The 16,779-nt window shown below is 43.3% G+C and overlaps 1 protein-coding gene across 1 annotated transcript in view; it reads right to left on the reverse strand.

The window, feature by feature from the left end:
- SCN4A (sodium voltage-gated channel alpha subunit 4) overlaps nt 1-16,779 on the reverse strand; it is a 122,910-nt gene that overhangs the window by 44,849 nt on the left and 61,282 nt on the right. Inside the window, exons 14-16 of the mRNA XM_083146942.1 lie at nt 16,034-16,390; nt 12,519-12,968; nt 1,167-1,290 (exon numbers count right to left, since the gene is read on the reverse strand). Coding sequence (XP_083003068.1) covers nt 1,167-1,290; nt 12,519-12,968; nt 16,034-16,390 — 931 coding nt within the window. The remainder of the gene's footprint in view (nt 1-1,166; nt 1,291-12,518; nt 12,969-16,033; nt 16,391-16,779) is intronic.

Below are 16,779 nucleotides of genomic sequence, written 5' to 3' on the forward strand. Positions count from 1 at the left end.
AGCTTGCAGGCGTGCGGCCAGGAGCGGAACAAAGTGCATACGGGCAGGAGTGGCCTGGTGGTGGCAGCCAGTCTGCACAGTGTGACCCCTGCACACAGCCGCACCACCAGAGGTAAGGAGCAGCCGGGCAGCATCTGAACCATATAATAGATGTGCTCAGTGCTGCCCAGCCTTAAAAAAATACGAATTGCATATGTGCATGGTGATCACAGAATTCCGCAATTGGAAGCTTCAATCCTGGGATTCAAATCGAGAGGATTTTAGGCCAAAATCTAGGGATCTCACCAAGCCGGGGATTGGCTTCCCTAGTAGGGACTAAGCAGAGCACCTAGGTGCAGCGATGAAACAGGTTTGTTGTGGTATCCATAAATTGCACTTCATAATGGACCATGTTGGGTACATGCTAGCCCCATCAGTCCAGTTAATTCTTACTTGTATGTGAAGCATTTATGTCAATACAAGCATGCCAATCACATTTTATTGTAAATATTTGTATGTGTGCCAGGCAGGGCCGGGGCTACCATTAGGCAGCTTTAGGCAGCTGCCTAGAGCACCGGCCGCTGGAGGGCACTCTTTGTTCAGCAGGTCCCAATTTGTGCAGCTTCCGCCTGCCCGACCTTGCGCCCGTCAGCACCATCAGCTGGAAGGAAGGAGCAGAGTGAAGCTCTACATGACGGTAGAAGGAACCACCTCCTGCTGTAAGCTCCTCTTCTCCGACTGACACTGTCCGTGTGTTCCCTGTCTGGCAGCTTTACCCGAACCAGAGAGGGTATCTTCTACCAGTATTGTTGGTTTTATTTTTACCCATAGTTGGCTGCACTAATAAAGCACTACTTCAGGAATGTAGTTAGGTCGGTGTTTCTGTGCTGTATTGAGCTTTTTCTCAGGTGACCTTGGAAGGGGGCGAAGTCGGACGTGGAAACATTGTCTTAGTGGCACGATTAAAGAGTATTTTATTAGCCCAGAGTACCACCAACTGTGTGTGTGTGGGGCAGGTTGGTGTCAGAATTTGTGCCTTGGGTGCCAATAAAAACCTAACAGGTTTTAGAAGCGATTGTAGATACATACAGTATAAATGAATAAAATAGTCACATTATTGTGATTATAAAAGCACAACGTTTCTCATATATTAAAATATATTATGGATTGCATATTTTCCCATATACCATCAGTAAAACATTGCTGTGGGCCATCCTCTTCTTTATTTTCTAAGGCCTCGTCTTCCTCTTCTGGATCGGCGGGTTTATAATCTGCTGTACTGCATCCGGAAGAGCCATCATCAAACCTCCGCTACGGGGAAAGATAGACTGCATCAGTGCACAGTACAGACACATTAGACACAATTGGCAAGATCACGTACCTACATTACAGGGCCGGATTAAGGGAGAGACAACAGGGGCAGTCATACGGGGTACCCACACAGTACAATTTGCACTCAGCTATTCAATAACAGTGGCCACCTAGGACTTTCTCTGTGTATTCAGTCTCACAGGATTTCACCGTCATTGCCTGTTTCACTTTATGATATTAGTAAAATCTCCTAATGTCACCAAACTGAAAGGTATACAACATATTGCGATAAATAAAGGAGCTGGAACCCAAACTTAAAAGTTCTCTCTATCTCTTTGGAAATTTTTACTGAACTGCAAGCCACAAAGGGGTCTTTCAGTAATCTTTTTAGTGGTAAAATGTAGCTGACCTTCAAGGGGTGCAGGGATTAATACTTCCAATGGGGAGATAAGATTAATAGTCTTCTGGCTTAAGGAGAGATGTACTAATCTTCCGAGACAGATTAAGTGGAGCAAAACAATATCAGCTTCTGTCAATTTCAAATTGACAGTTTGAAAATTATTGGTTGCTTCGCGTATTTTCCATTTTATCTATCTCCAAGACTTGATACTTTTCCCCATCAGAGATCAGATGTTAGAAAGACACACATTCATAAAGACAGAGCCAATGCCTTCTACGCATATAGTAATGACTATATAATTTTCCTCTTCCAAAGAGAGAAAGACAGACCAGTACTGGCAGTGTTAAACAGGAATAGTATTCCCTAAGATCTAAAATGGAATAAGAGGAGGATTTATTTGCCAACCAAACTAGAAGAGATCTCTCAAGGTAAAAGTCCTAGCCTATATGTATTTTCTGGTATGAGTCCTCATACTTCTTGCCACAATGAGCCATGCAGCGGGAGATGCCTTGCTTGAGTCAGCTGACAAGTGCGGTGCAATTCTGTTAGCGTTGGGTGTCTTATTTGTATCGCTAATTTTGATACAGTAACTGTTTACGGTTCTTTCTAGAAGCATTGTGTATACACAGTAATGTTGTGAATGATAAAGTCTCACATGTTTGTGAGGAATTAATATACATACAGATTAATTAGGTAATTTCCTAACATTACCGAAACACGTTGCACGATTATAGCCATTTTTTATTCAGATTCAAAGGTATGACTTTTTTGGATTGATATTGGACATTTGGTTTATTTTTTATAATTTTTTTGTGATATTTTTATTTTTTGTCAGCTTTTTTTAATAAAACTTTTATATGCGATTCTTTTTTTGCATGTTACCAATGTACCACACCATCTAACTACAGTGTATACTGTGGTGATTTTTATTTTGTATTGGATAACACTTTTTCTCTATTGTGTGGGAGGGTGCCTCAATAAAACATTTTTGAATTTTACAAATACCATTCTTGGATGCACCTTTATTGGAGGAATTATTGGGAATACAAGGAATAAGATTACCACATTGAAAAGAAACCTTGTTGCTTTTACCCTCATACGTCCACACAGAGTAGAGTATGCTGACCCTGCCTGAGCTGTGAATGGGGTACGCCCAGTTATATACGCATAAGGGTGGAGGTGAATATCCTTATAAAAAGAAACCTTTAGGTGTATTCCCCTCCCACAAATAGTATGAGTTTGGGTATTCCCAACTCAACATACTAAATAGCAGTTCCTGTATTATCGTGGTGAAGATCTAGAAACGTTTTTACACGTGTACTTCTATATTTCTCTCCTATATAAAAATGGAGAGGAATTCTCTGAAGAGGATATACTGTAAGATTAGGATGAATAACTGAAGATCTCCAGGAAAAGAAACCTTTATGTACTTGGTGCCACTTGGTGATTGCAGTGTGAGTAGGGTAAGCCAATACTACCTATCCTTAACCCCTTCCCGACATTTGACGTACATTTACGTCATGGTCGGGAAGTACTTCCCGACACATGGCATAAATGTACGTCATGCCATTTAACTGCCACCGCGTCTATAGACGCGGTGACAGTTTAAACATGTCTGCTGTCCCTGACAGCAGACATGTCCCTGCATGCCCAGGGGGGGCTGCGATGCTACCCCCCCGTCGGCGATCGCTGTGATTGGCTGTTCAGTGTGAACAGCCATTCACAGCGTTTTCTGTGTCACCGGCGAATAACGTTCGCCGGTGACACAGGGATCGGAGGTGATTGGTGCTGTAAAGTACAGCACCAATCACCGCGGGGTGTAAGGGTGACACTGGTGTCACCCCACCTCACCCCGCCCGCCCCCAAAGGCCGTGATTGGTTCGTCGGACCGACGAACCAATCACAGCCATGGAGGGGGGTTTAAACTAACGGTGACTGCACTGCAGACGCCATTCCGGTCTGGAATTGCGTGCAGTGCGGTCACCGTGCCTAGCTGCCGCAGTATACTGACCTGAACCTTGCAAAATACTTACCTAATCACTGCCTGGATCTTGCTACTTCTTGTGACTTCCTGTGCTGTGTTGTGCTGTGTTGTGCTGCTGCAGTGTCATCGAGTTATAGATAGAGAGATAGAGAGAGAGAAATAGAGAGAGATAGAGAGGGCTAGTGACAGAGAGTGCTATATTTTGTGCTGCTGCAGTGTGATAGAGTTATAGATAGAGAGATAGAGAGAGATAGAGAGATAGTGACAGATTGTGCTATATATTTTTTATATAACTGACTGCTGCCCCCCCTTTTGTGCTGATCAGTATAAATTAACTGATCAGCAACTTTTTGGGGGCGCAGGTTTTTTTTTTATATATATATATACACCTGTCAGTGCTGCTGCTGCAGTGTCATAGAGTAATAGATAGTGAGAGATAGAGAGATAGAGAGATAGAGAGAGATAGTGACAGAGAGTGATAGAGACTGCTATATTTTGTGTCTGCTGCCCCCCTTTTGTGCACCCCCAGCAACTTTTTGGGGGTGCAGGGGTTATTTTTCATATATATAACTGTCAGTGCTGCTGCTGCAGTGTCATAGAGTGATAGATAGTGAGAGATAGAGAGATAGAGAGAGATAGTGATAGAGAGTGCTATATTTTGTGTCTGCTGCCCCCGCCTTTTGTGCTGATCACTATATCTGAGGTGATCAGCAACTTTTTGGGGGTGCAGAGGTTTTTTTTTTTTTATATATATACCTGTCAGTTGCTGCCAGTTGCACTGTCAGTTGCACCAAAGGTTGTGCACCTGCTGCCCCTCACTGGTAATCAGTGTCGCATCACTGATCACCTTTTTTTTTTTTTGAGGGTGCTGTGGGGTCTTTTTTTAATTTTTTTTTTTACACACACTGTGATTTTGTGGGTGTCCTGTGGCCACTGTGCGCTGATCAGTGACGTACATCACTGATCAGCTTTTTCGGCACAGGGTTGATCTATTTTTTTTTTTTTTTTATAAAATTCCTGTTGCCTTTGAGCGCTGTTCAGTGACGGACGTTACTGACCAACATCTGTGCTCAATTTTTGGCGCAGGACCTTTTTTTTTTTTTTTTTTTTAACCCCTTCAATTTTTTTTTTTTTTATTGGGATCAAATTCCTGTATTTTTTTTTTCTGCACTACATACACACTACACACTACATACCCCCCGGGTTGAAATAAAGTTTGTACCCCCCCCTACACTATACACGTGTTGAAACATTTCACTACCAGTAACACAAAAATAAAAATGTCATCCCAAATGTCATCCCAGTCATCCAGAAGAATGTATTCAGCGGAGGAGGCATATGCCATGCTTGCCTCTGACTCTGACACAGCCAGTGAGGCAAGCGGGGAATTTGAAGGATTCGTCTTAAGCTCCTCTTCCTCCTCTGGTGATGAGGGACCCCCTCAAAGACGCCCCCGTAGAGCAGCTGAGACCCCCCCCCAATAATTGATCTCGTATGGACCCCACCACCAGACAATTTTGAGCCCCAGGTTCCTGAGTTTTTGGCCATGCCAGGAATCCAATTTGATTCCACAGGTCTCAGAGAAATTGACTTTTTCAAATTATTTTTCTCTGATGATTTTATAAATTTAATGGTGGACCAAACTAATTTATATGCCCAGCAGTTTATTGCTCAAAACCCCACGTCATCATTTGCTAGGTGGACCCCTGTAGATGCAGTAGAGATGATGACGTTTTGGGGTCTGGTGTTTCATATGGGCATAGTTAAAAAGCCAGAAATTAGGCAATATTGGAGTACAGATGTTCTGTACAGCACCCCATTTTACCGTATGGCCATGACTCGGGCTCGTTTTGAGATGATCCTTAAATTTTTGCATTACAACGATAATGCACAGTGCCCACCCAGAGATGATCCCACCTTTGACCGGCTATTCAAAGTCAGGCCGGTCATTGATCATTTCAGTGCCAAATTTGCAGAGATGTACATCCCTGAAAAATTTATTTGTATTGACGAGTCCCTTATACATTTTAAAGGAAGGGTTAAATTCCGCCAGTACCTTCCCAGTTAGAGGGCAAGGTATGGCATAAAAATGTATAAGCTGTGTGAAAGCACCTCAGGGTACACCCACATGTTTAGGGTATATGAAGGGAAGGATTCAAGAATTGAACCGCCAGAATGCCCCCCCTCCCTCGTAGGTGTTAGTGGAAAAATTGTCTGGGATTTAGTGCACCCCTTCCTGGATAAAGGTTATCACCTCTATGTGGATAACTTTTACACTAGCATCCCCCTGTTTAAGGCCCTTGGTTCAAGAGGTACAGCAGCTTGCGGTACTGTGCGCAAGAACCAAAGAGGCCTCCCAAAAACGCACATTGCCCAAGTAATGAGAAGGGGTGAAAGCAGGGGAATATGCACCGAAAATATGTTGTTGGTCAAATATAAGGACAAGAGGGATGTCCTTATACTGACAACAATTCACGGAGACAGTACCACCTCCGTCCCTGTACGAGGTACCAGTACCCACACCTCAAAACCTAATTGTATCCTGGATTACAATAGGTACATGGGCGGAGTGGATCTTTCAGATCAGGTACTGAAGCCGTACAGTGCCCTGCGGAAAACAAAAATCTGGTACAAGAAGCTGGCCGTGTATATCATCCAGATGGCACTGTATAACGCTTACGTGCTATTCCGTTCTACCGGCCAGAGGGGGACATTTATGCACTTTCAAGAGGAAGTCATAAAGGGCCTAATATTTGGGAACCAGCAGGCAGAGGGCCCCAGTACTTCTAGTACTGGCCCCCGTATTGTACCAGGGCAGCATTTTCCTGATGAAATCCCCTCCACTGGAAAAAAGGGCAGGACACAAAAAAGGTGCAAAGTTTGCTATAAAAAGGGAATAAGAAAGCAAACTATTTTCCAGTGTGACACTTGCCCCGACAAACCCGGCCTATGTATAAAGGAGTGTTTTAAAATATACCACACATCTATGGATTATTAGGTTCATAATTTCACCGTGCTTCGGGGGTCTTGCTAATGCCACATAGCACCCACCATTCATTCCACCAGAATCTGAGCCGCAAAATCCAAAAATCACTCCTTCCCTTCTGAGTCCTGCCATGCACCCAACTGGTATTTTTTGGTCACATGTGAGGCATTGCCGTACTCGGGAGAAATTGGGGCACAGATTTTGGGGTGCTTTTTCTCCTTCATACCTTCTGAAAATGAAAAATTTTGAGCCAGAACTGCATTTTTGTGTAAAAAAATGTAATTTTTCATTTTCACTGCCCAGTTGTATCAAAATTGGTGAAACCCCTGGGGGTTTGAAATGTACACTATACCCCTAGATGAATTCCCTGAGGGGTGTAGTTTGCAAAATGGGGTCACTTGTGGGGGGGTTCCACTGTATTGGTGCTTTGGGGGTCTTGCTAATGCGACATAGCACCCACCAACATTCCACCAGAATTTGTGCTGCAAAATCCAAATATCACTCCTTCCCTTCTGAGTCCTGCCACTTTTTGGTCACACATGAGGCATTGCCGTACTCGGGAGAAATTGGGGCACAGATTTTGGGGTGCTTTGTCTCCTTCATTCCTTGTGAAAATGAAAAATTTTGAGCCAGAACTGCATTTTTGTGTTTAAAAATGTAATTTTTCATTTGCACAGCCCAGTTGTATCAAAATTGGTGAAACCCCTGGGGGTATGAAATGTACACTATACCCCTAGATGAATTCCCTGAGGGGTGTAGTTTGCAAAATGGGGTCACTTGTGGGGGGGTTCCACTGTATTGGTGCTTGGGGGGGTCTTGCTAATGCGACATAGCACCCACCAACATTCCACCAGAATCTGAGCTGCAAAATCCCAAAATCACTCCTTCCCTTCTGAGTCCTGCCATGCACCCAAATGGTATTTTTTGGTCACATGTGAGGCATTGCCGTACTCGGGAGAAATTGGGGCACAGATTTTGGGGTGCTTTGTCTCCTTCATTCCTTGTGAAAATGAAAAATTTTGAGCCAGAACTGCATTTTTGTGTAAAAAAATGTAATTTTTCATTTTCACTGCCCAGTTGTATCAAAATTGGTGAAACCCCTGGGGGTTTGAAATGTACACTATACCCCTAGATGAATTCCCTGAGGGGTGTAGTTTGCAAAATGGGGTCACTTGTGGGGGGGTTCCACTGTATTTGTGCTTGGGGGGTCCTGCTAATGCGACATAGCACCCACCAACATTCCACCAGAATCTGAGCTGCAAAATCCCAAAATCACTCCTTCCCTTCTGAGTCCTGCCATGCACCCAAATGGTATTTTTTGGTCACATGTGAGGCATTGCCGTACTCGGGAGAAATTGGGGCACAGATTTTGGGGTGCTTTGTCTCCTTCATTCCTTGTGAAAATGAAAAATTTTGAGCCAGAACTGCATTTTTGTGTAAAAAATGTAATTTTTCATTTGCAAGCCCAGTTGTATCAAAATTGGTAAAACCCCTGGGGGTATGAAATGTACACTATACCCCTAGATGAATTCCCTGAGGGGTGTAGTTTGCAAAATGGGGTCACTTGTGGGGTTGTTCCACTGTATTGGTGCTTGGGGGGGTCTTGCTAATGCGACATAGCACCCACCAACATTCCACCAGAATCTGAGCTGCAAAATCCCAAAATCACTCCTTCCCTTCTGAGTCCTGCCATGCACCCAAATGGTATTTTTTGGTCACATGTGAGGCATTGCCGTACTCGGGAGAAATTGGGGCACAGATTTTGGGGTGCTTTGTCACCTTCATTCCTTGTGAAAATGAAAAATTTTGAGCCAGAACTGCATTTTTGTGTAAAAAATTTAATTTTTCATTTTCACTGCCCAGTTGTACCACAATTGGTGAAACCCCTGGGGGTTTGAAATGTACACTATACCCCTAGATGAATTCCCTGAGGGGTGTAGTTTGCAAAATGGGGTCACTTGTGGGGGGGTTCCTAAATTTTAGCATCTTATGGTGCCTAGAAACCTACATGGTGCCTAAAAAATAATCTCATAAAAAGGAGGCTCCAAAATCAAGTAGGTGCTCCTTCTATTATGAAGCCTGTAGTTTGGTCAACGTGCACACTAGGGCCACATATAGGATATTTATGAAAACAAAAGAATTGGGGGAATCAATTTTTAGTCACATGGCATCATTTATGGGGGTGTCTCACATACAAGTCCCTCAAAGTCACATCAGAACTGAACTGGTCCCTAAAAAAATCAGTGTTTGAAATTTTCTTGAAAATTTGAGAATTTGCTATTCATATTGTAAGCCTCCTAGTGTCCAAAAAAATTAAAAGGAAGTTGAAATAATGATGGAAACATAAAGTAGACATATGGTCTATGTTAGTTATTAACTATTTTGAGTGGTATGATTATTTGTCTCACAAGCAGAAAATTTAACATTTTGCAAATTGCTAAATTTTCCATTTTTTTACGACATTTTGGTATTTTTCACAAAAAAACACAGACTGTATCGACCCAAATTTACCACTAATTTGAAGTACAATGTGTCACGAGAAAACAATCTCAAAATCACTGGGATAAGTAAAAGCAAAAAAAGTTATCCCCACTTAAGTGATACATGTCAGATTTGAAAAAAAGGGCTCTGTCAGGAAGGCAAAAACATGCTGTGTCAGGAAGGGGTTAAAACATCTATTGGGAAATTCAAGGGTTAAAAAACCTTGATGGGGGAAATGTATTAAGATATGTATTCTACTTCATATGTGATGTTTCTATGGGCAACCAATCAGAATCTACTTCTTATTTATTTTGCACCCTCTAGAAGATAGTAGACAGGATCTGATTGGTTGCTCATAGCAACATCACATTGAAGTAGAATACACATCTTAGTAAATTTCCCCCTGATGTGTTTACCATAACCAATTATACAGTATGTGCGAGTTTGATTTACATCTGATTTATCAGGGGTGATCACTTACCCATAAAAGTAGGTGGTGGCTATAATTAAGGAAAGAAAAAAGTCACACATATGCTCTACTTTTTTGCTCCATGGTATAATGAGAAAAAGAGAACAGAGAATACTGAATACATCTTGATATCTCCTGACCCCGGAAAAACATATAAGAGACGTATTGTCAGAGCCGCCGAGAAAGGGGGGAGGGGGTACAATTCACCTGGGCATGTCAGGGGGCCCTGTGTCCGGAGACACACACACTTTTTTGCAGTTGGTGGCAGGTGCGCTGGATGAAGCAGAGTGGAGTCAGCTGCATACCTCCCAACTTTGGCAGCTCAGTAGGCGGGACGCTGCTGCGCGCCAACATTTTTGGGGCGTGGCCTAATTTGGGGGCGTGGCCTATATTCACGGCTCTCCCGTGAGGCCACGCCCCCATTTTGCCGCTATGGGCACATGACCCAGAGGCTCTGTGAGCCTCTAGCCATGCCCCCAGCCCCCTGGCTGCGGGAATAGACGCTGTGCGCATGCGCACAGCGTTTATTCCCCGCTGCTTAGCAGCTGACAGGGGGGACTCCCAACAGCCCCCCACACCGCGGGACACTGCCGCCCGCGGATGGGACAGCGGGACAGGCCCTGACAATCGGGACTGTCCCGCTAAAATCGGGACTGTTGGGAGGTATGCAGCTGTGTAGCAGCCGATCAGCAGAGGATGCAAAGCAGGGTGGCACACCCCACTCTGAATCATAACTGCTGTGTAGTAGTGTTGCCGGCTTCCGCAGCCTGCACCTGTCACAGTGTGCGACAGGCAGTGGTGGTGGCAGCAGGATCTCCTGCGTAAGAGCCCTTCCCTCCCTGCTGTTCCTGTCAGGTTCCTATCACCACCCCCTCCACCTGTCTCCTCGCATATAGCAGTAGCTGGGGGCAGCATAGTGTTGAGGAGCCAGCAGGCACGTGGAGGAGCAGCACTACAGCCAGCCTCACAGTGTCAGGTTTGTTATGTGTACTGGGGAAGGGGGGGGGGGGGGGACATTTTAACATATGTTGGGGAGGGTAGTGACATGGTAACGTATGCTGGGGGGGTTGTGTGTGACATAGTAATCTGTGCTGGGGAGGGGGGGGTGACATGGTAATGTGTGCTGTGGGGAGTGGTGTATTAAAACTACATGTAATTGTAGTGTAGACAAGGAGTGGGTTTTTGGGTAGCAGCAATGTAGTGTGCAGTAAGGGGGTGAAGTTTAATAACAGTGTAATGTGCAGTAAGGGGTGTGCAGGGCAGCAGCGGTATAGTTTGTAGGAAAAGAGGTGCATGGTAAAAGAAGTTTATAGGGCATGGTAGGGAGGTGTAGGGTAATGGAGTGTGTGCATAGAGGGGGTGCAGGGTAGTGAAGGAAGTGTAGTGTGTGGGGAGTAGGGTGGAAATGTATTCTGAGGGTGCAGGGTAGTGGTAGTAGTGTAGTATGTGCAGGGAGGGGGGTGCCGGGTGGCCGGGATTGAAAAATGCTCAATCCTGGGATTCCTAGGATTTGTATACCAAATCCAGGGACCTTCTTTTTGCGCTTAACACTGATTGCGTATTAGACTCCTTAATCTGCAGGATTAGTATAATGGATTTATGAGACTCTGGCCTGTGTCATGTGATCTTCCTGCGTGGAAGTAGTGTCTCCCTTATGGGTGTCAGATTAGGTCTAAGTTGTGTACGTGGAACAGAGGCACCTAAAGCCTGTTGTAGGAAACTAGAAACTAATCCCTGGACAGACTGAGACAAACCTTGTACACAGGCAGGTTCCACTCCAAGAGGGGGGAACATGAAGGACCGGCGTTACCATCTGGGATGCTAAGGGGATGCTCAGATAGTTAAATCAAATTGACTGAGGTACTAATTAAGTCACTTAATGAATATCCAGAAAACCTGGCCTCTAATGGCGTAGTTTGTGAAATATGCTTCAGCCAAGTCTTAGTGGCATAGGTTAGTAAGCTGCCCTGTCATGGCATCTTAACTGAATGATCACTCCCTGAAGGAGGCTTTTTAGCCGACATGCGTTGGAGGAATACCCACTTACAACAGAGGCCGAGGTCTCTCACTACACGACAAACGATGCAGCCACGAGCATGAGGGATTTAGCGATACCGCTCACTCTATGGCCGTGCCGAAGTTCAGGTTCCTGGAAGTGCCAGCTGTGTGCACCCTACACCCTGCAAGCAAGAAGAGGACGCCAAGGGACACAGGAGGACAGGTAAGAGTGCCTCCTGCAACACTGACCTGTGCTGCTACCCAGCAACTTATTTAGCCATTTGCCACCATTCACAGACTTACCCCAGTTCCTGCTTGTGGAACTTTTTCTGCACACAAGCATTTTCCCTGCACCAACTCTCAACCTCATTGGCATTGTGACCAATAAAACCCTTGAACTCATGCATACATCTGTTTATTACATTCTATAACATTGTTCTATCTACATAGAATTTATCTTTGGTATGATCCACCTCAGCAGCGCAGGTCCCACTCCTTGTTTATGATGCATACCTGTGAGGCAGGTCCCCTCACCAGAGACCAGCAGCTCTCCTACTTATTAGTACCCCGATCACTGAGAGCCGACACAAACGCTTACTACAGTATGTGAGTGTTTGTGTATACACTCTTTGGAGAACAATAGCCTTTGCTGAATAAGAGTAGACCTGTTTTTTAAATATCCACAATCATATCATGACGGTACCACAAATAAAAATAAAAATATCTATTTTGTCATCTCCTTAGTCATTCAAACATTAATCATGTCTGGAAAAGTAATCTTCCGCTTTTCTCTCCTGATGTGGACATACGACTGTTAAATCTGGATTTAGATGATCTAGCAAATCTTTATAACTTTCCCAGGGTTTGCAAAAAGAAAAAAAAAAAGTTATCAATAGCATAGTGATCATACCTTTGGTCTAATTATTGCCTCATCTAGCTCCGACTGTGTGCTGAGCTCATCTGTATCTAGAAAATCCATGTCAGACTCTTCAGAAGCGATGGGCACCTCTATCCTGTAGTGTGGGTTATTTATCAGATTAATATGATCATATTCACTCATGATATAGCGTGGTTTTTTCACCAAACCATCAACAACTGGGCATTCAGTCTTGGGTTCCTCCTCCATCTCTATGTGATTTAGAGCAAAGCTCTCCTTATTTATGTCTTCATCCTCATTTTCCTTTTTTGCCTTTTTTTTAGATGGCAAAATGGACAAGACAATTTGCTTCATAAAGTCTACACCCCTGGTGATTCTCCCTATGGCGATCTGTAGGTTGTTCATCTCTCCGTCGTCATCAGGGGCAGCTAGGTTGTCAGCACTAAAGGAACTCAACAACAAGGCCAAAAAAAGGTTTAGCACCTGAAAAACAAAAGCCAAAGCAATATTTAAGACAAGAGACCATATAGATAAGATCAGTCTATACTGTATAAAAGTGCACCTTTCATCAAGATACAGCGACAGCCATTTGTAGGACCAATGTTCTGTAGATTGGAGCCTGTGAAAAATGGTCTCACTGTTGTTGCCTCAGGAGTAGATGTATGAAGCAGCGATAAGGGAGGAAAAGTGAGCCAGTGGAGAAGTTGCCCATGGCAACCAATCAGCACTGAAGTAACATCTATAATTCACATACTATAAAATTATGCAGACCAGCTGATTGGTTGCAAGGGCCACTTCTCCTCCCTTATCACTGCTTCATACATCTACCCCTCTGGGACATCAGTGCTTCCTGGTTAAGATATAAGGTGTATTCTCATTGGCTCAGGCCACAAAATGTCTGTCTTTAATGTGTATAGCAAACATGTATATTTTATTGCATTGTTGTCTTAAAAATGTATGCAACATTAGTTTATAATGCCCACACATTTCTATTTCATTATTATATCTGTAGGGGGCAGGGATGCCATTAGACATTGTGGAGCCTGAGACTGGCTGAGTAGGCCTGACTTCTTTGGGATAAAGTGGGTAGATGCACAGTTTAAGTTTTAGATGGGGTATGTGAAAGGGGATTTGCTGGCAAATCAACAGATTGTGTGTACCAGTATTGACTTATACTTATATTCTGATTATTTTGAACTAAATTTAATTTTTATCATCTGTAATATTGTACCATAAACGACTGTCATTTAATAGAATGCCACATGTGTCTTCATTAAGTAGCATAGTGTATTTATTCCAATATATATGAGGTTGTGTGCTGGGAGATCCATTATTCCTACAGTACCTAGTCATTTGGTTATGGAACCCCAAAATTCCAGTTCAGGACATGCCATTGTCAATGACTATATATAGATTATTATATAGTCATGAGATTAGTCATAATGACCAACTGCTCTGCAGATCCCCTGTGTGATGATGTCATTTCATACTCATATTAAAACATGCCCAGCACAGATCAGCAGTTGTGAAATATACATAACAGTTTTAGGGCAATTGCTGACATAGCAATCCCCCACAGTATATGCCAAAAGTAAATTTGAGAGCGGGCTCAACTAAAAATTTAGAGCAATGTGTTATGGATGGCAAGATTTAAATAGCATTTCCAAATACATGTATTATCTGCGTTATGTACCCAGGCGCCTTCCTCCAACTTTCTATTTTTCAGGCAGACCAGATTACCTTGCTACTTGAGTTGCTTCCTTTAAATCCTATTATAACTTTAAAAGCATCCCTGGAGGAAATGTCTTGGTGCTTAGAATAGAGCTTAACTAATGGCTTGTCCTGCTGCTATAGTTAGGGGCTGAGGAAAATTCATTTAAATTAATGAATGAATATTCTGCTACCAGGTGTGTTGCCCAATCATTTTGAAAAAAGTTATATTACGGGGAAAAATAAAAATAAAATAAAGTCTTCTGAGTAAACAAAGCTTCCCCAGCAATGCAGGTTAGAAAGAGTAATGTTTGTTTTGCAACTAAAGATTGTTCCTCAGCCGCCATTCTTCTCTGCAAGGAAGACACCTAGAAGCCCAAGGCATTCATATAATCAACAGTTACACAGTTATGTTTGGAGGGGATACGGTCATTAGGTCTACAGCATGTTGGTCGACACCGTTAGGTCAACATGGGTCAAGGTCGACACAAGCAATAGGTCGACAGTGTCTAGGTCAGCAGTCAAAAGATCGACATGGGGTATTTCACCGTTTTTTGAGCTGACTGACAGGTGGTATTTCATGCCCTACCATCCACTAGGGCAGTGGTTCCCTACCCTGGTCCTCAAGTACCCCCAACAGTGCACGGTTTCCACGTTTTTCTACACACAGAATCACAAAGTGACATAATTAGCTCCACCTGTGGATCTTTTAAAATGTGCCTGAATAACCTGTGCACCTGCCGCGTGACCTGGAAAACGTGCACTGTTGGGGGTACTTGGTAACCACTGCACTAGGGCATGGTGGGAGAATAAAACAGTGTGCCAAGCGCAGCGAGGCACCGTGCCTGAAGCATTACGAGCGAAGCGAGGGGATGTGGTGCACAGGAAACTGTGTCCATGGCGATTGTGTCGACATTCGGGTAAAAAAACAGTGAAAAACCCCATGTCGACCTTTTGACTGTCAACCTTGACACTGTCGACCTATTGACCTGTCAACCTAGACCCACATGGACCTTTCCCCATGTTGACCTAACGGTGTCGACCTAATGCTTGTCGACCAACCTGCTGTAGATCAAACGATCCCAACCCGTTTGGAGTGGTGTAGCCCCTGTGGAAAATATCACCAGAGCAGCTTCAATGAGGACAGCGTTCCACAGGTACCTAAAAAGAGGTGGTGTTGCACATGCCAATAGGACATTTGCTTTATAAAACCAAAAAAAGTTTTTTTATGTTAATGAATGTATTCTATAAAATAACAGAAAATGTAAATGTCATCTAGACATGCCTGTCAGCATCCAACATTCTGCTGTTTTATCAGTTTATTAATGTCCCTATTTTTACCATCAGGCATAAGTGACCTGTGACACTATGGGACCTATTACTAAACCTTGCAGAGGGATAAAGTAGAGCGATAAGGTAGCAAATACCAGCTGCTATTATTTAGCAAACCCAACCTTTAACATGGCAGTTAGGAGCGGATTGGCTTGTACTTCATCTCTATTCACTTTATCTCTATAGCGGGTTTTAGGTACTATAAAAAAAAAGTCTACCAAATGAGTCTCTACTCCTTGCTATTACTCCTGCTGTTGGTCCAGAAGCGGACATTGGCATCCTGTTTATAGAAGATGGAATTTTCCACTCAAATGCTACATTGATATTTATTAAATATTCACATTATGGGGTTTGCGTAAAAATCCTTATAATTTTATTATTCACCTTTTACTGAATGTGTGATGTGACTTTTCTGGACAGGCATTCCATATTATTACTACCTTCTCTACACATATCTCCTTACACACACAGAGAGAGGTGAAGCTCATAGGATAAAACAGACTTACCACCAAGTTCCCCACCACCATGACCATCATGAACACGACCAGGCACATAGCCTGCCCTGCCACTTCCATGCAATCCCACATGGTCTCTATCCACTCTCCGCACAGGATCCGGAACACAATGAGGAAAGAATGGAAGAAGTCATGCATGTGCCACCGTGGAAGCACACAGTCTGAATTGATCTTGCATACGCACTCTTTGTAGCTCTTCCCAAAAAGCTGCATTCCCACCACCGCAAAAATAAACACAATGATGGCCAGGACAAGAGTGAGGTTCCCTAGAGCCCCCACAGAGTTACCAATGATTTTGATGAGCATGTTTAGCGTGGGCCAAGATTTGGCAAGTTTGAAGACTCGGAGCTAGAAAAGATGAAACAAAAAAAGTTTTCAATGATAAAAAGAATGATCTACCAAAGAGGTTTTAGTTTGGCAGAGTGCTCTCAATGGACACAACCATCTAATGCATTTAAAATGCAATTGTTTTATAAGAGTAGTGGTATGAAGACAGAATACTCACAAATAGTTTTCTTTCCAGCTAGAACGTAATCTGATGAGTTATCTGATCAGTGGATATGAACATGGCACCAGAAGGGTTCTGTGACCATACATCCCTAAGTACAGCGAAACGCAAGCTCAATACGGAGCACTGCCAGCACTGTTTATTTATAGGTTTTATATATTACTATTTGCACATTGTTATTTCATTATATTTTGCTCATGTAACAAGTGATTTAAATTAAAAAGTCATA

The sequence above is a fragment of the Crinia signifera genome, chromosome 6 (assembly GCF_055691185.1).
Source record: "Crinia signifera chromosome 6, ASM5569118v1, whole genome shotgun sequence".
Taxonomy (NCBI): Eukaryota; Metazoa; Chordata; class Amphibia; order Anura; family Myobatrachidae; genus Crinia; species Crinia signifera.